This window comes from Ranitomeya variabilis, chromosome 8 (assembly GCF_051348905.1).
Source record: "Ranitomeya variabilis isolate aRanVar5 chromosome 8, aRanVar5.hap1, whole genome shotgun sequence".
Lineage (NCBI taxonomy): Eukaryota > Metazoa > Chordata > Amphibia > Anura > Dendrobatidae > Ranitomeya > Ranitomeya variabilis.
Genome location: NC_135239.1, coordinates 30,636,972 through 30,657,429, shown reverse-complemented (window position 1 = coordinate 30,657,429; position 20,458 = coordinate 30,636,972). Strand labels below are relative to the sequence as shown.

Below are 20,458 nucleotides of genomic sequence, written 5' to 3'. Positions count from 1 at the left end.
GAGACCAGATGTAGAGAGTAGGGTTGAGCGAAATGGGTCGGCCATTTTCAGAAGTCGCCGACTTTTGGCAAAGTCGGGTTTCATGAAACCCGACCCGACCCCTGTGTGGGGTCGGCCATGAGGTCGGCGATCTTCTAAATCTGGTATCGGAATTCCGATACCGAGTTCCGATATGTTTGCGATATCGGAAATCGGTATCGGAATCCACATTTAAGTGTAAAATAAAGAATTAAAATAAAAAATATTGATATACTCACCTCTCCGACGCAGCCTGGACATCGCCGCTGGTAACTGGCATCTTCCGTTCCTAAGAATGGCGCTTGAAAGACCTTTCGATTACGTCACGGCTTGTGATTGGTCGCAGCCGCCCACGTGACCGCTCAGCGACCAATCACAAGCCGTGACGTAATTTTCAGGTCCTAAATTCCTCATTCTAGGAATTTAGGACATGAGAATTACGTCACGGCTTGTGATTGGTCGCTGAGCGGTCACGTGGGCCGCCGCGACCAATCACAAAGCTGTGACGTCATCTAAGGCCCTGAACGCGCTCATTCTTAAGAAGGAAGGCTGCTGGAAAGAAGCAGGGCGCGTCCGAGGGTGAGTATATACCTAATAGGAATATACTCACCCTCGGCTTCTTTCCGGCAGCCTTCCTTCTTAAGAATGAGCGCGTTCAGGGCCTTAGATGACGTCACGGCTTTGTGATTGGTCGCGGCGGCCCACGTGACCGCTCAGCGACCAATCACAAGCCGTGACGTAATTCTCATGTCCTAAATTCCTAGAATGAGGAATTTAGGACCTGAAAATTACGTCACGGCTTGTGATTGGTCGCTGAGCGGTCACGTGGGCGGCCGCGACCAATCACAAGCCGTGACGTAATCGAAAGGTCTTTCAAGCGCCATTCTTAGGAACGGAAGATGCCGGTTACCAGCGGCGATGTCCAGGCTGAGTCGGAGAGGTGAGTATATCAATATTTTTTATTTTAATTCTTTATTTTACACTTAAATATGGATCCCAGGGCCTGAAGGAGAGTTTCCTCTCCTTCAGACCCTGGGAACCATAGTATCCCATTGCACTGCATTGGGTTTCGTGTTTCGGCCGACCCCGACCCCGACTTTTTTATAGGATCGGCCAATTTCACTCGACCCGACTTTTGAGAAAGTCGGGTTTCGTGAAACCCGACCCGATCCTATAAAAATAAAAGTCGCTCAACCCTAGTAGAGAGTTAAGCAGAGGTCATAAAGAGAAGGAGGGGTTAGACTGACCACTCAAAGAGATGCCAGAATAACATAATGAGAGACATGAAACAGGTCATGGAAACAAGCTGATAGGTAAGAAAGCATACTAAAAAGGATTATATGTGTTGCACCAAGACACTCAGATCCAGGGAAGGCATAGAAAATTCAAGGCAATATACAAAGACATTCAGGAGCCAGGGAGAGCTGGGGAAAAGTCAATGCATACCATGGAAATTCAATGCAATAAACAGAAACATTCAGGAGCCAGGGAGAGCTGGGAAAAAGTCAATGCATACCATGGAAATTCAATGCAATAAACAGAAACATTCAGGAGCCATCCTGGTGTAATGTCATTCATCCTGGTATAATGTCCCCATCCTGGTATAATGTCACCATTCTGGTATAATGTCCCTACCCTGGTATAATGTCATCCTGGTATAATTTCTCCATTTTGTTATAATGTCCCCCATCCTGGCATAATGTCCCCATCCTGGTATATTGTTTCCAGCCTGGTATAATATCCCCCAGCCTGGTATAATGCCACCCACCCCCTGGTGTAATGCCCCTAACCTGGTATAATGTCAACCATCCTGGTATAATGTCCCCAATTCTCATATAGTGTCCTCATTCTGGTATATTGTCCCCATTCTAGTATAATGCCACTCACTCTGATACAATGTTCCACATCGTGATGTAATGTCCCCATCCTGGTATAATGCACCCGTCCTGGTACAATATTCCACATCCTGGTTTAATGTTCCCCCATCCTGGTTTTCTTCCATTCTTCTCCAGCACTTTTTTAAAAATAAACAATTATTCTTACCTTCCTCCGCTCCCATGCCATGTGGCATGGCATCTTCTTCTGTAGCCAGTGCAGAAGCCAGCCGCTGACTTTGGTGTGCTGAGCATGGGTAGGACATGATATCACTGCCATACACTACTCATCACTGGCAAGCTGACATCAACTGCCAGCCTTTGATTGGCTGGCAGCATGTATTGCAGAGCGGGGAGCCAGCGGATCTATGTCCTGCAATACATTTCATATGAATGTGTGTCTGAGGATGCACATCCAGGGTAAAACAGTGTTGGCAGGTTCTTCTCCCACATGAACCCAGTTGTTACACCCCTAAAGAGAAATCTATCGCTCAAGGGGAACGGGGCAGGAGAGAAGACACTGGGGAACTACTGGACTCTTATCAACCAAAACACTGTATCGTTTCAGAATAAAACGTAGTTGGCTGATGTAATAGAGTCAGTATTTGATACCAGTGGTCAAGGCAGAATGTATCAGCTGTCAGTGTCGTGATCCAGCTCGGGGTTTGCTTCTTGCTTCTCTTTTCCCGGCCTGGTCATGGAGGGGTTAACTTTTCCTGCCTCTCTTTGGTTCTTGGGTGGCTATTTATTGGTGCTATTTTTGGTAGCCTTTGTCAGTGATAGTTCTGGTCCTTGGCTGGAGCAGCTGATCGTATACCCTAGTGATCCTTCTGACTTCTTGTGTGTGTGTCTGACCTGTTCCCTATCCCTGACTCCGTGTACTTTTGGTGATTTCCCTACAGTGTATGACTCGGCTTGAACTCTGAACTCCGCCTCTGATTATTCTGTCTCTGGTACTGCGCTCCCCGACTGGCTTTTGACCCTCTGCCTTGTACCTTGACTCCTCTTTCCACCTCACATTTTGAATACCGCGCTCCCGTCTGGCTTTGACCTTTGGTTCATCTCTGACCTCTTGCTTTGCTGTGACCTCTGGTACTTCATCTCCCTGTTTGTTGCTGACTTCGGCCTGTCTGACTACTCTTCCGCCTCCTGGTGGTGACCTGCACTTCTGCACCGAAGTGCTACACAGTAAGTGCACCCCTTTTTCCCGTAACATCGCCCCCTGGTGGTGGCTGAGCACAACACAAACAGGTTCTTTTTAATATATTTTCACATTTTATTTATTGAATATTTTTTACTCTTTGAAGAATTAATTGAAGACAAAGTCTTCTAGCATCACATAAACGCATGGGGAAAAAAGTTATAATCAAGTTTGATATATCTTTATGAATTATTTTTTGGGGAGAATTTTTTTTTAACACCAGAAACCAGCTACCCCTCCTTCCTTCCCAACCAAGGCTCGAATGACATACTGTATTCCTAAAGCCTCATGCCCCTGGAGGAACAACACATATGGACCTTGTACAGAGGGTACGGACTGTGTTGCCATATGAGGCTTTAACATGGCACTCCTGAAATGAAATGTGAATACCTCTGTCAAAACGAGCTTGCTATGATGTTTTTTTCCTACATATCTACCATAAAAGTCACCCTATATCCCTATATATAATTGGAAGTATAAGGTTCTAGTGTATGAGCCCATAGACACGGAACTCAATAAAATTTAAATTATTAATATTATTTGGGAATTTAAATAAAATTCCATTCCTGGTGTTGATACTTATGTTTTTTGTTTGATAAACATATACATATTTTTTATTTATTTTTTTTCAAGTAGCAATTTTTATTTATGCTGACATTTAAATTGCCCAAAGTGTTTCACAATATTGGTCACAAATCACAATAAATGCACTTGTTCCTTCCTCCATAGACCCCTGCACCTCAGAAAAATTTCACATCCATTCTACCATAATTGTGTGTCTACTGGTGTCAGCTTTTTTTTTCCAAAGAACAAAGGGATAGTTTGTTTTCCTGGTGTCAAAGTTGGAAATGTAAGTAATTTTGTGGACATGGGAAGCTGGAGAGGAGAGTAATACCCTAAATTCCTGAGGGACATGAAATGTATTTTAGATGAATAAGGGTCAGTGTTGATTTGTAGGGCTGACAATCATAGTCTTCCAGAAGGAACAGTAAAAACTCTTTTAAGTTACACTTCAATCATAGGCTCAGTGCGGACATTTGGATATCCTGGGTGGGGGATGGGTGGCTTGAAATTATGTAAAATGTCCTTAGTAGTTAGCTGGAGTCATTAATTGTGGACATCCCTTGGACATATCTGACTGATAAATACCACTCAGACAGTATATACTGGATATTATTTTATCTATGAGTTACATAGCGCATGTGTTGATATTTGAACACAATTTTCTATACAAAAAGTTGAGTAACTTTGCAAAGACATTGCACTACTTATCTTGTAATGATCCCGATTTGCAGCCTGTTGTATGCTCAAGAGCTGCATTTATATTTCTGCATTTATTTTTTTAACGGATTCAGTCCATTTTCAGATTTAAAAAACATTTTCTAGATAAAACGTCGACTACTTTCGAAAAAATATTGCATTGTTTATTTTGTACTGATTAACAACCTATTTTATACTCCAGAGCTGAATCCATAATTCTGCTGTTTAAGTAGTTACAGTAATGTTCAGACTTGAATACTATTTTCTAAATCTGAATTGATTTGAACACAATTTTCTATGTAAAAAGTTGAGTAATTTTGGAAATACATTGCGCTACTTATCTTGTAATGATCCTGATTTGCAGCCTGTGGTATGCTCAAGAGCTGCATTTATAGTTCTGCACTTTTTTTAATGGATTCAGTCCATTTTCAGATTTAAAAAACATTTTCTAGATAAAATGTTGACTACTTTCGCAAAAAGATTGCATTATTTATTTTGTACTGATTGACAAAATATTTTATACTTCTGAGCTGAATGCATAATTCTGCTGTTTTAAGTAGATACAGTAGTGTTCAGACTTGAATACTATTTTCTAAAGCTGAATCGATTTGAACACTATTTTCTATATAAAAATTTGAGTATCTTTGCAAATACATTGCATTACTTACAGTAAGTATATTATACTGATCCTGATTTGCATCCTGCCCTGTTGTATACTTCAGAGCTGCATTTATAATTCTGCTGTGTTTTTTTGTTGGGGTTTTTGTTTTTTATATGAATTCAGTCTATTTTCAGATTTGAAAATAATTTTACATTTAAAATATTGACTACTTTTGCAAAAAGATTGATTTTTTTATTTAGTACTTACAGCGATTAACATGCTATTTTATACTTCAGAACTGAATTAATAATTCTGCTATTTTTTATTGGATATAATCATGTTAAGACTTGAATACTACTTTCTATTTATATAGTTGAGTAACTTTGAAAATACATTGTATTTCTGACATTGTATTGATTGATCCTGATTTATATCCTGGTTTATTCTCCAGAGCTGAATTCTTAGTTCTACTGTTTTTTATTGAACATAGTCATGTTGAGACTTGAATACTATTTTCTATTCATAAAGTTGAGTAACTTTGAAAATTCATTCTATTGCTTACCTTGTATTGATTGAACCTCATTTATATCCTGGTTTATACTCCAGAGCTAAATTCATAGTTCTACTGTGTTTTATTGAATATAGTCATGTTCAGACTTGAATACTACTTTCTATTTATAAAGTTGAGTAACTTTGAAAATACATTGTATTGCTTACCTTGTATTGATTGATCCTGATTTATATCCTGGTTTATTCTCCAGAGCTGAATTCATAGTTCTGCTGTCTTTTTTGAATATAGTCATGCTCAGACTTGAAAACTATTTTCTATTTATAAAGTTGAGTAACTTTGAAAATACATTATATTGTCTACCTTGTTTTGATGGATCCTGGTTTATATCCTGTTTTATATTCCAGAGCTGAATTCATAGTTCTACTGATTTTTTGGTGCCAAATAGTTTTTTTTTGTAGGCTGTAATCTAAAAAAAAGTATTTGTCTTCATAAAGTAACACGTAGATAGTGATCCCCAGCCTGTATTTTGCTGATAGAAGATGGTTGCTACGGATTACTTCATGTTTGTTCTTTAGTCTTAATGACATTGAGTCAATATTTGACCATTTTAATTTTGGTGACTGATTGTACAGGACATTAGCTGCACCTAGCAAAAAAAAAGAGTATCTATCTACAAAAAGCAGGTTTTCTTGTCCTGTAGCACTTATTAGGGTCTGGTAACCTTGGCTAGGGTCCTGCCACTGATTTTTTGTTCATAAAAACTGGACGAGTGTTTGTTCTCATTTTCTAACCTTTAAATGTGTCTGGTTGTTGGGGATGAAATCACTTTTTTATTAAGTTTTAATGAGAAAAATGCCGACATTGTATGGAAGGATGGGAACATTCTGCTCTTATTGATTCTCTGAGCCCTGATCCTTAAAGGGAATGTCCATCTTTTAACACCATGTTGTGTATAAGTCTAATATTCTGTTCTCAATAATGTCTACATATATTTATATAGTGGTCAGTGATCTGTTTTTTTTATACAGAAGTCCTGATTGACTGGGTATACCTAAGATTAAATGATAAAGTTCTGCTTGCCTTAGCTACCGTCAGGGAGGGGGCTTCAGAACTAAACAGAAGCTGAATAACATGATACCTTGATATCTGTGATCCGATGTCTTATTCCCAAGAACTCCAACATTTTTCTTAATATGTAAATGATCTATGGGCAAGACATAGATCTCCTTGAGAATCTGTCTCCAGAGCTTATTGTAAATGAAAGGGAGAGTTTCCAGTGTGAGTCATGTACTGACTGACAGTCTGCTCTCCTGATCTACATGTCTCACACTGGTAACTCTCCTTTCATTTACAATTAGCTGTAAAGGCTGAAACACTGCTATGTATAGCACAGGCAATCAGACAATCGCAACTTCAAGTCTCCTAAAGGGGCTATTAAGTACAGTAAAAAGGAACAAAAAAAAGTTTAACATTTAAAAAAAAAATAAAACAATAAAAAATAAATTAAAAATATACAGATTTGGTTTGTCCGATCTAGCAAAATATAAAATAAATTAATTTGATTGATAAACGGCGTAATGAGAAAAAAAATAAGTCGCCAGAATTATTTTTTTATGGTCGCCGCAACATTGCAATAAAATGCATTAAAAAGTGATCAAAACATCGTATCTACCCCAAAATGGTATTAGTAAAAACGTCAGTTCAGGGTGCAAAAAATAAGTCCTCACCCAAACCAAGATCCTGAAAAATGAGAACATTATGGGTCTTGTGAAATGGTGACAAAAGTGATTTTTTGTTTACAAACAGGTAATCCATGCATGTGTTGTGGCTGTCAAACAGCCTTGAGATATGCAGGTGCGGGTACTCTAAAAAAAATTTTGAGCACGCCGAAGACACTCGGTTAGCACCCGAGCATGCTCAGATAACACCTTATCCCAACACGTTTGCTCATCACTGCTAGAAATCAATTGGACTACCATTTACAGGGAACCTGTCACCCCCAAAATGGAACTTGAGCTAAGCCTACCGCCATCAGGGGCTTATCTACAGTATTCTGGAATGCTGTAGATAAGCCCCCGATGTATCCTTAAAGATGAGAAAAAGAGGTTTGATTATACTCACCTGGGAGGGCGGTCTGATCCGATGGGTGTCGTGGTCATATCATATGAAGATGGGAGGCCCCGGACCGCGACGCCCATCGGACCGGACCACAGCAGGACCGCCCCTGGGTGAGTATAATCTAACCTGTTGTGAATTTGGATTCTGGGCTCCCCCGGTGGCTACTGGTGGAATTGAACTGGTGTCTTCATCTTCTCTGTTCACCTGTTCCCATCAAGATGTGGGAGTCGCTATATAACCTTGCTGCTCTGTTAGTTGCTTGCCGGTCAACAATGTTATCAGAAGCCTCTCTGTGCTTGTTCCTGCTCCTAGACAACTACTAGATAAGTTGGACTCTTGTCCATGTTTGTTTTTGCATTTTTGTTCCAGTTCACAGCTGTGGTTTCGTTACTGTGTCTGGAAAGCTCTTGTGAACAGGAATTGCCACTCTGGTGTTATGAGTTAATGCCAGAGTTTTAAAGTAATTTCTGGATGGTGTTTTGATAGGGTTTTCAGCTGACCATGAAAGTGTCCTTTCTGTCTTCTGCTATGTAGTAAGTGGACCTCAAATTTGCTAAACCTATTTTCATACTACGTTTGTTATTTCATCTTTATTCACCGCCAATACATGTGGGGGGCCTCTGTCTCCTTTCGGGGTATTTCTCTAGAGGTGAGCTAGGACTGATATTTTCCTCTGCTAGCATTATTTAGTCCTCCGGCTGGTGCTGGGCATCTAGAATCAACGTAGGCATGCTACCCGGCCACTGCTAGTTGTGCGTTAGGTTTAGTTCATGGTCAGCTCAGTTCCCATCTTCCAAGAGCTAGTTCCTATATATGCTTATGCTATGTTCTCTTGCCATTGAGATCATGACAGTTTGACCGGCCCACTAAAGGGTTAAAATCCTTGGCTGAGAAAGGAGAGAAATAAGTAGTCTGCTGAAATTTTTTTTTTTTTTTCTCTCCTTCTAATCTTTGAATGGCTCTGTGTCCACCTGTTTGTAATGGATCTTCAGAGTGTAACTGCAGGTTTGAATAATCTCGCCACGAAGGTACAAAATTTGCAAGATTTTGTTTGTCATGCACCTGTATCTGAGCCGAGAATTCCTTTGCCGGAATTTTTCTCGGGGAATAGATCTGGGTTTCAGAATTTTCGAAATAATTGCAAATTATTTTTGTCCCTGAAATCTCGCTCTGCCGGAGACCCTGCACAGCAGGTCAGGATTGTGATTTCCTTGCTCCGGGGCGACCCTCAAGACTGGGCTTTTTCATTGACACCAGGGGATCCTGCGTTGCTCAATGTGGATGCGTTTTTTCTGGCCTTGGGGTTGCTTTATGACGAACCTCATTTGGAGCTTCAGGCAGAAAAAACTTTGATGTCCCTATCTCAGGGGCAAGATGAAGCGGAAATTTACTGCCAAAGATTCCGTAAATGGTCTGTGCTTACTCAGTGGAATGAGTGCGCCCTGGCGGCGACTTTCAGAGAGGGTCTCTCTGATGCCATTAAGGATGTTATGGTGGGGTTCCCTGTGCCTGCGGGTCTGAATGAGTCCATGACAATGGCTATTCAGATCGATAGGCGTTTGCGGGAGCGCAAACCAGTGCACCATCTGGCGGTGTCCACTGAGAAGTCGCCAGAGAGTATGCAGTGTGATAGAATTCTGTCCCGAAGCGAGCGGCAGAATTTTAGACGGAAAAATGGGTTGTGTTTCTATTGTGGTGATTCTACTCATGTTATATCAGCATGCTCTAAGCGCACTAAAAAGCTTGGTAAATCTGTTTCCATTTGCACCTTACCGTCTAAGTTTATTCTATCTGTGACCCTGATTTGCTCTTTGTCATCTATTACCACGGACGCCTATGTCGACTCTGGCGCCGCTTTGAGTCTTATGGATTGGTCCTTGGGTATGATTTAGAGCCTTTGGAGACTCCTATTCCTCTGAAGGGGATTGACTCCACCCCATTGGCTAATAAAAAACCACAATACTGGACACAAGTAACTATGCGTATTAATCCGGATCACCAGGAGATTATTCGCTTTCTGGTGCTGTATAATCTACATGATGATTTGGTGCTAGGATTGCCTTGGCTGCAATCTCACAACCCAGTCCTCGACTGGAGAGCTATGTCTGTGTTGAGCTGGGGATGTAAGGGGGCTCATGGGGATGTACCTGTGGTTTCCATTTCATCATCTATTCCCTCTGAAATTCCTGAGTTCCTGTCTGACTATCGTGACGTCTTTGAAGAATCCAAGCTGGGTTCACTACCTCCGCACCGTGAGTGCGATTGTGCCATAGATTTAATCCCGGGTAGTAAATACCCAAAGGGTCGTTTATTTAATCTGTCTGTGCCTGAACATGCTGCTATGCGAGAATATATAAAAGAGTCCTTGGAAAAGGGACATATTCGTCCATCGTCATCTCCCTTAGGAGCCGGTTTTTTCTTTGTGTCAAAAAAAGACGGCTCTTTGAGACCATGTATTGATTATCGGCTTTTGAATAAAATCACTGTTAAATACCAATACCCATTGCCGTTGCTGACTGATTTGTTTGCTCGCATAAAGGGGGCCAAGTGGTTCTCTAAGATTGACCTTCGTGGGGCGTATAATTTGGTGCGAATCAGGCAGGGGGATGAGTGGAAAACCGCATTTAATACGCCCGAGGGCCACTTTGAGTACTTAGTGATGCCTTTTGGTCTTTCAAATGCTCCGTCAGTTTTCCAGTCCTTTATGCATGATATTTTTCGTGATTATTTGGATAAATTTATGATTGTGTATCTGGATGATATTCTGATTTTTTCGGATGACTGGGACTCTCATGTCCAGCAAGTCAGGAGGGTTTTTCAGGTTTTGCGGTCTAATTCTTTGTGTGTGAAGGGTTCTAAGTGTGTTTTTGGGGTACAGAGGATTTCCTTTTTGGGATATATTTTTTCTCCCTCTTCCATAGAAATGGATCCTGTCAAGGTTCAAGCTATTTGTGATTGGACGCAACCCTCTTCTCTTAAGAGTCTTCAGAAGTTTTTGGGCTTTGCTAACTTTTATCGTCGATTTATTGCTGGTTTTTCGGATATTGCTAAGCCATTGACCGATTTGACTAAGAAGGGTGCTGATGTTGCTGATTGGTCCCCTGATGCTGTGGAGGCCTTTCGGGAGCTTAAGCGCCGTTTTTCCTCTGCCCCTGTGTTGCGTCAGCCTGATGTTGCTCTACCTTTTCAGGTTGAGGTCGACGCTTCTGAGATCGGAGCTGGGGCAGTGTTGTCGCAGAAAAGTTCTGACTGCTCCGTGATGAGGCCTTGTGCCTTCTTTTCCCGTAAATTTTCGCCCGCTGAGCGGAATTATGATGTTGGGAATCGGGAGCTTTTGGCCATGAAGTGGGCTTTTGAGGAGTGGCGCCATTGGCTTGAGGGGGCCAGACATCAGGTGGTGGTATTGACTGACCACAAAAATTTGATTTATCTTGAGACCGCCAGGCGCCTGAATCCTAGACAGGCGCGCTGGTCATTATTTTTCTCTCGGTTTAATTTTGTGGTGTCATACCTACCGGGTTCTAAGAATAAGGCGGATGCCCTTTCTAGGAGTTTTGAGCCTGACTCGCCTGGTAACTCTGAGCCCACAGGTATCCTTAAGGATGGAGTGGTATTGTCAGCCGTTTCTCCAGACCTGCGGCGGGCCTTGCAGGAGTTTCAGGCGGATAGACCTGATCGTTGCCCACCTGATAAACTGTTTGTTCCTGAAGATTGGACCAGTAGAGTCATCTCTGAGGTTCATTCTTCTGCGTTGGCAGGTCATCCTGGCATTTTTGGTACCAGGGATTTGGTGGCAAGGTCCTTCTGGTGGCCTTCCCTCTCACGAGATGTGCGAGGCTTTGTGCAGTCTTGTGACGTTTGTGCTCGGGCCAAGCCTTGTTGTTCTCGGGCTAGTGGATTATTGTTGCCCTTGCCTATTCCTAAGAGGCCTTGGACGCACATCTCGATGGATTTTATTTCAGATCTGCCTGTTTCTCAGAAGATGTCTGTCATCTGGGTGGTGTGTGACCGTTTCTCTAAGATGGTCCATTTGGTTCCTCTGCCCAAGTTGCCTTCTTCTTCCGAGTTGGTTCCTCTGTTTTTTCAAAATGTTGTTCGTTTGCATGGTATTCCTGAGAATATCGTTTCTGACAGAGGGACCCAATTCGTGTCTAGATTTTGGCGGGCATTCTGTGCTAGGATGGGCATAGATTTATCTTTTTCGTCCGCTTTCCATCCTCAGACGAATGGCCAGACCGAGCGGATTAATCAGACCCTGGAGACATATCTGAGGTGTTTTGTGTCTGCTGACCAGGATGATTGGGTTGCTTTTTTGCCATTGGCGGAGTTCGCTCTCAATAATCGGGCCAGCTCTGCCACTTTGGTGTCCCCGTTTTTCTGTAATTCGGGGTTTCATCCTCGATTTTCCTCTGGTCAGGTGGAATCTTCGGATTGTCCTGGAGTGGATGCTGTGGTGGAGAGATTGCATCAGATCTGGGGGCAGGTGGTGGACAATTTGAGGTTGTCCCAGGAGAAGACTCAGCTTTTTGCCAACCGCCACCGTCGTGTTGGTCCTCGGCTTTGTGTTGGGGATTTGGTGTGGTTGTCTTCTCGTTTTGTCCCTATGAGGGTCTCTTCTCCTAAGTTTAAGCCTCGGTTCATCGGCCCGTATAAGATATTGGAGATTCTTAACCCTGTTTCCTTCCGTTTGGACCTCCCTGCATCCTTTTCTATTCATAACGTTTTTCATCGGTCATTATTGCGCAGGTATGAGGTACCGGTTGTGCCTTCCGTTGAGCCTCCTGCTCCGGTGTTGGTTGAGGGTGAGTTGGAGTACGTTGTGGAGAAAATCTTGGACTCTCGTGTTTCCAGACGGAGACTCCAGTATCTGGTCAAGTGGAAGGGATACGGCCAGGAGGATAATTCTTGGGTGAATGCATCTGATGTTCATGCCTCTGATCTGGTTCGTGCCTTTCATAGGGCCCATCCTGATCGCCCTGGTGGTTCTGGTGAGGGTTCGGTGCCCCCTCCTTGAGGGGGGGGTACTGTTGTGAATTTGGATTCTGGGCTCCCCCGGTGGCTACTGGTGGAATTGAACTGGTGTCTTCATCTTCTCTGTTCACCTGTTCCCATCAAGATGTGGGAGTCGCTATATAACCTTGCTGCTCTGTTAGTTGCTTGCCGGTCAACAATGTTATCAGAAGCCTCTCTGTGCTTGTTCCTGCTCCTAGACAACTACTAGATAAGTTGGACTCTTGTCCATGTTTGTTTTTGCATTTTTGTTCCAGTTCACAGCTGTGGTTTCGTTACTGTGTCTGGAAAGCTCTTGTGAACAGGAATTGCCACTCTGGTGTTATGAGTTAATGCCAGAGTTTTAAAGTAATTTCTGGATGGTGTTTTGATAGGGTTTTCAGCTGACCATGAAAGTGTCCTTTCTGTCTTCTGCTATGTAGTAAGTGGACCTCAAATTTGCTAAACCTATTTTCATACTACGTTTGTTATTTCATCTTTATTCACCGCCAATACATGTGGGGGGCCTCTGTCTCCTTTCGGGGTATTTCTCTAGAGGTGAGCTAGGACTGATATTTTCCTCTGCTAGCATTATTTAGTCCTCCGGCTGGTGCTGGGCATCTAGAATCAACGTAGGCATGCTACCCGGCCACTGCTAGTTGTGCGTTAGGTTTAGTTCATGGTCAGCTCAGTTCCCATCTTCCAAGAGCTAGTTCCTATATATGCTTATGCTATGTTCTCTTGCCATTGAGATCATGACACTAACCTCTTTTTCTCATCTTTCAGGATACATCGGGGGCTTATTTATAGCATTACAGAATGCTGTAGATAAGCCCCTGATGCCAGTGGGCTTAGCTCAACTTCCATTTTGGGGGTGACAGGTTCCCTTTAAGCTACATCAGTCTTGATGTGGAGTAATATTGGAGTGGGTTATACAGTACCTAACTGCAAAACTGCATGCATTAGGGGCCAAAAATATTTTTTGCTATTGGGTTTCATTAAAAATGTTGCACTATCTGGCTTAACTTTGATGTGGTCTGTGGTTATAAATTAGCTGAAAAACAAAGATAAAAAGAGTTACAAACTCTTCCATCAGATCACTGGAATGAGCTCACTGAGAGATCTTCAGATAGCTCATTCTTCAGCACAAAGGTTATAGAAGGCACACGGGGCAAACATTTTTTAATCCAAACTATTAGCAAAACACAATTTTGGTAAAAAACATAAATGCGTTGAAGTAAAAACAAAGAAAATATTGTCTCCAAAGGTGGACAACCACAATGCTATACATCGGCCAAGTAAAACACGCACCTGAACAAAAATCCTTTAACGTGCTGCCTCCATCATACACTATGGAAATAATGTACTGTACAGTGCATAAGTCGCACTGCCAAACAATGCCTAAGGAATACCGTCATACAGTACTTAAGTGTGCCATACAAAAAACACTCTAATTATACAAAGTCTCAATTAAACTATTGCATGTACAAGTTATATCAATCGATACTGGTCATACTCCATAGGTATCAGGCCTTATGTGAAGACCCCTTCAGCACGGGCCATGGGAGTCTCAGCAGGGCCATGGGTGTCTGAGCTTATGTGAAGACCGCTTCAGCACGGGCCTTGGTTGTCAGACCTTATGTGAAAACCCCTTCAACATGGGCCATGTTTGTCAGACCTTCTGTGAAGACCCCTTCAGCATGGGCCATGAGTGTCAGACAACATGTGAAGACCCCTTCAACATGGGCCATGGGTGTTAGACCTTATGTAAAGACCCCTTCATCATGGGCCATGGGTGTCAGACCTTATGTGAAGACCCATTCAGCAGTCTTAGGTTGTCAGACTTTATGTGAATACCCCTTCAGCATGGGCCATGGGTGTCAGGCAATATGTGACGACCCCTTAAACACGAGCCATGGGTGTCAGACCTTATATGAAGGCCCCTTCAGCAAGGGCTATGGGTGTCAGACCTTCAGTGAAGACTCCTTCAGCACGGGCTATGGGTGTCAGACCTTATGTGAAGACCTCTTCAGCAAGGGCTATGGGTTTCAGACCTTCTGTGAAGACTCCCTGAGCACGAGCTGTAGGTGTCAGACCACATGTGAAGACCCCTTCAGCCTGAGCCATGGGTGTCAGACCTTCTGTGAAGACCCCTTCAGCACGGGTATGATTACACAAGTCACACACCCCAAGGCCATTCATAGTGTGAAACTTGATGGGAGCTCAAAGGGTTTTAACTAACCTTTTAACCATATGAATCTCCAAGATATGATTTTATTTATGTGTATTTTACTTATTTTATGAACTTGACCAACATTGTTTTATTGTTCTGTTTCCAGGTTTTATTTGCTTTGAACCAGACGTTGCTGCAACATGAAAGTCTACGGGCAGGAAGCTTTCAGGCCCCCTACACAACTGAAGATCTCATAAAACATTACAACTGTGGAGACCTCAACTCTGTCATCTTCAACCAAGATTCTTCACAGGTTTGTGCTCATAAAATATGTGGGAAATGATTTTCTTCTAAATGATTTATGGTATGTCAATAAGACACCAGTCAAATACTTTTCAGTAGGCCTCAGTACAGAAGATTAGTGATGAGCGAATATACTCGTTGCTCGGGTTTTCCTGAGCACGCTCGGGTGATCTCCGAGTATTTGTTAGTGTTCGGAGATTAAGTTTTCATCGGCCTCAGCTGAATCATTTACACCTAGTATCCAGGCTAAGAACATGTGGGGGTTGCCTGGTTGCTAGGGAATCCCCACATGTAATCAAGCTGGCTAATAGCTGTAAATCATTCAGCTGCCACGATGAAAACTAAATCTCCGAACACTAACAAATACTCAGAGGTCACCCGAGCGTGTTCTGGAAAACCTGAGCAATGAGTATATTCGCTCATCACTACAGAAGATGTGATGGGCTCTGCTCTGCTGGTCGACATTCTTATCACACTGAGCAATCCAGAAATTAGGCAGCGGCTACTCAAAGATCTTGGTGCCCCCAGGGGAGGAATAGTGATGTCACCACATGAGGGATATTACCCGGCTGAGTGGAGTCGAACACAATCATCTTCAGATGGAGATACTTTGCTGGGCTCCATTGTTGGCATGGGGCATAAGAGTCTATCAGCTCCAAGAGAGTCCAACCCTTCGGGCACTAGTCAATAACAAGAATTAATAATATAATAATATAATGCATGCACAGTATAACATTATAATATTGACAATCAGTCTAAAGATCCAATACATTATTGCATTTGCGCCATTTTTGGTCTAGTTTTGGTGTTCGATTGTTTTTCACTTGTACCTTATTCTACTTTTAATTCATACTCTTTTTTTTTTTTACTCTATTTTATATTTATTTTCCTGTTTTTATTGTTTTTTATTTATGCTCACTAGTACGTCCAGGATTTGGAGTTTTCACACCAGTCATTACCCCATACAGTGATTTAATGTACGCCTGAATTTTTGGTGGAAGTTTTGCAACATTTTTTTGCAGAACATTCGACTTTGTTGTAAAAAAAAAAGGAACGTTTAAAGGCGTAAATAAAGAGCTTAATTTTATTTTGCGCAAAATTCATGAACTGCGTGCTGCATTTAAAAAAAAAATTTGACTCAAAAAACACCAATGAAGGAAGCAAGACAAAAATCCCAACCGTAGACCGCTAAGTTATGTGATCACTTTATGAATGGTGCAGGTCCAACCTAGGGGACCTCCACTGATCCTGGGAAGGATAAGCAATGCACAGTGCTGAGGTCCCTCCTTTCTCAGGATCAGTGGGGATACCGGAGGATGGACCCCCATGACGATATGCCATGATTTAATGAGAATAACTCTTCCCATTTAGACACTAATAAGTCTTTGCCAGTATCTGAATCCCACATTTTGTTAAATCTAGTAGCCTATCTCCAAAACCCTCCATAACTAGTCAGATTTGAGATTACGATCTGAGACCACATATATAAGCTGCATAGTGGCCATGTTGGCTGGCACCCGGATTTTCTTGTAACTTAGAAACAGCTGAATGGAATTTTAAAGCTGGTTATTTTCACATATTTTTCCCAATCCTCTTCTGCCGACTACACACCTGTCCCTTGTGTGCCACCATGGTTAGGGTACATCGGGCTGACATGAGTAACCTCTGCTGACGACTTGCTCTACCTTTCCCCTTTATGCCCTTATAACACAGTTGCTCCACACGTGGCTCTCATTTGCCTAGGGAAATAATGGGATTACAGCGCCGTCCCTCTGGTTGGCCCTCGTGAGCGCCGGGATTGTTGATTTGACTGAAAAGATTTGGAAGGAATGTGCAGCAACAAAGCCCAATTATATGGACTTCCCGAGTCTTTGCACATAAGTCCTCTCATCATAACGAAAGGCTTAAGAGCAATTCTTAGTTTATAATCAAAGGAAAACCCAGCGCATGGCCCGGTAGTCTAATGATTATCGAAATAAGTCGCTGCACTAACACACTCTCTACACTTAAGCCCTCTGAGGCATTCGCCACTCAGTGGCTTACTACACATTACCCAATATAAAGAAGCCCTACAGGGGATGTCCGCGCAATATACTGCTGACATTCCACCATCTAGCTCCAAGTTATACAGTGTTGAAGCAAATTTTTATTATTCTAAATTAATATGGGCAAACTTATAGTTCAGACTAGTGGTCAGTCACACCTTTGTTGTAAAACCACAACTCATGGCATCCTGGAGAGCTACAGGTTGGAGACCACTAGTTTAAGGGTATTGTCCATTACAGGACATCCCCCTTATTCATAGTGATGAAAAAGTGATACTCACCTCTTGGGTTGGTGTCGCACCTCCAAACTCACTGCTGCTTCTGCCACCAGTTAGCTGGAATCAACAACCGATGGGGGCGTCCAGAGAGCGCTGTGGAGCAGCACAAGTTCAGATGGTATGTTTTTATTTTTGATGGCTAATTAGCAAGGGGTTGTCCAGTAGTTGACAACCACTTCAGCAATACGCCCTCTCCGCATGGTGTAGTTCTCAATATATACTCATCATTGGATATAATATGACCCTTTTGGTCCATTTTTATGTGCCGGGTGGCGCCCAATATTACTGGAGTCATAACTAAAGAGATCTGTTATGTAAGTTGTATTAGTTATTAGCTAACTTTTCCAGAAATAACACATTACGTTATATGGTCACTGTACGGTATGTTGTAAACATAGAATATGTGGAGTCAGAATAAACCCAACCTTGATGTTGACACCTCTATTGATCGCTTTAACGAAGCAGAAGTGATCAACTCAGCTATCCTCCGAGACTGAAGACAAACTCCTAGACTTTCTAGTAATTCCGTCTACAATCTCGAAGGAGAGTAGCTCTCAGCTCAGCATTTCTGCTTCTTTCAGTAATGGGTGGGAGTCTCAACGCTTTGTGTCTCTACATGTCAAAGTTTTTGGAAAGTGCCATTTCATCTTCAATTGGCAGGAGAATTTAGAAAAACACTTCCATATCTGTTGTCATATTCGTGCCTTTAACTTCCTGTCTGCGGCCGGTGACCTTGGGATAGTCGTGTAGCCAGCCTGAGGCTACAATCTGCCGTGGTGATAAATGGCCAGACTGTTTTCCTGATTGACAGTCTCGAACTCTTTAGTTGACTCATTCATTTGTAGCACAACATTGAAATCTGTGATGGTGTTATTCATTGTAATGCTGCATCTTATAGATATCATGGCAATTACAGAACTATCATCATCTGGGTCTGGAGGGAAGACGGATATTTTTTTTACATTCTTGGACCCTACATGGGTTTGGATAAGACAGATATTTGGAGGATAAAAACTATTATCCTTCTTTAAGTTATTCAATTCTATGTTTTGCAATAAGGTATTTTACCTAGAATAGTGGTCATATTTGAGAGTGTTTTCTATATTATTACCTTTCATGACATCAGTGGCATTTTGTAGCTACTCTTCATTTTGGGGTTGTCTGGGGCCCTTCATTTCCACATTGTGGGATAGTGGCTTTATGTATGACTAGTTTCCTGCTTTGAAATGATTATTATTGGGCTCTCATTGAGACTAATAGTCATCCATGTAATACACAATCCTTTTAGTAGACATTTTTCTGGTTAATAGAAATAGGTTAAATTGTTGAATCCTTTCCTATTTATTTCTTAAAGTCTGAACAGATAATTAAAAAAGGCATTAAGATAAAAGAGTACACTCATTTTAAAAGGGTTGTTCAGTCAAACAAAATTATACCTAAATGTGTATAAAATAGTTCTACTAATATGTTTCTATTATAACATCTGCCTCAATCTTAAGTTATCCCTTCTAGTCCCCGATTCGGCAGCTCCAGGCCTAGCCTTGTCTGTGCCTGCAAGGGACCAGTGCAAAATGAAGAGGCTGCTGATTGGCTCTTTTATTAGATAGTTCGTTCCATTCATTGGTTGGGACAGGAAGGGAGCTGTCTTAGCTAGTCACATGATTGGTTAACCAGATCCCTTTAAACACAGCACTGGTCAAGTGCCCAACTCAGAATATACTCTCCTGGGTCCAGTACAAGACAGAAGTTTAGCTGCCAGGACTCAAGACTGGAGGAGATTGGATTCTGTGATAACAGAAAAATAAGAAATGAGCAAAAATATTCAGACTGCCCTGGTCTGGTGTCCAGTGTTCATTTCTGCCTTGTAAATCCTTTTTATCATATCCCACAACTTGAGAATTAAACAGTATTGTATTTTAATTGTATTATTGTTGTTATTCTGCTACGCAATTAGGTTTGCCCCTTTTGGAAGTTTGCCCTGTCTCTCGAACTGTAGTCCAACTTTGATGCATGTAACACCCTCCCTTCTTCCCCAGTTAGTGTTTGTCAGCCATCAATCAAAGTGCATCTCTGTACATCCCTGTATATCTGTGCATCTCTCTACATCTCTGTCTTTGTACCTACTGCAGTTCTTGTAGCTACTGCTGTTACTATTGTGCATAATACAAGAATTTAGCCTGAGAATAACCTTCTTCTGGGATCTTCTAACATGCCTCTGCAGTCGAGTTTAAGCTATCTGATGAAGTCTGTGGTGTGAGTACTGGTGCTATATAGACATCCATCTAAATGGTGTCTCAAGATCCCGTCACTTGCAGCCTAGTTATGGCGTCAGACTACTTTCTACAGCATCCTAGGCACCCCTGGCACTCACTAGGACCCCATGACGATGTGACATGTGTCTTGTCATGATATCATGATATTATTCCAACATGGGAGCCTAGTAAATGGCACAGGCACCCAGGATTGCAGTAGAAGTTAACACTACCCTGATCTGGCTGCCAGTGGGCACCGGACCAGAGTAGTTGGAATTTTTTTTTTGCTCATCTCTATGATTAGTAATTTTAAGCATTTATTTTACGCACATTTAAGACTAATTTTTTCTTAACTGGACAGCTCATTTACCTTTAAGAAATAGCTAATACCAAAAAACAGTTTCCTTATCTGCTTTTCAGAACATTGCCACATCACAACATGAGTCTTGTCGTAGTGGCATGACTTCCATTGCGGTGCTACAAAATGTCTTAGCGTGATAAACATCATGACATTGAACGTCACGACTTCATGGCCTCCTAGTAAAAGGGAGAAGCACCAAGGATGCCGGACAAACAATTCCTGGTGCAGAAGTGAACAATACCCTGATCTAAGAAAAAACTACCCTGGTATGACTGCCAGTGATGACATACGGTAGCCGGACGTGGGCCAGGGTAGTTGGACTCTTTTTGCTCTTCTCTATAATTATTAATATATATAATTTATTATTTTACTCTCATTTAAGTGTAATTTTTTTAGCCAGAAAACCACTTTAATAGGCAGCCAATAACACAAAACAATTACATTCTCTGATATCAAGAAAAATATTACTAGAAA

General features: G+C 42.0%; 1 protein-coding gene across 1 annotated transcript in view; it reads left to right on the top strand.

Moving 5' to 3' along the window:
- TRABD2B (TraB domain containing 2B) overlaps positions 1–20,458 on the top strand; it is a 286,777-nt gene that overhangs the window by 117,692 nt on the left and 148,627 nt on the right. The window contains exon 3 of the mRNA XM_077278078.1: positions 14,912–15,058. Within this exon, the coding sequence (XP_077134193.1) occupies positions 14,912–15,058 (147 nt within the window). The remainder of the gene's footprint in view (positions 1–14,911; positions 15,059–20,458) is intronic.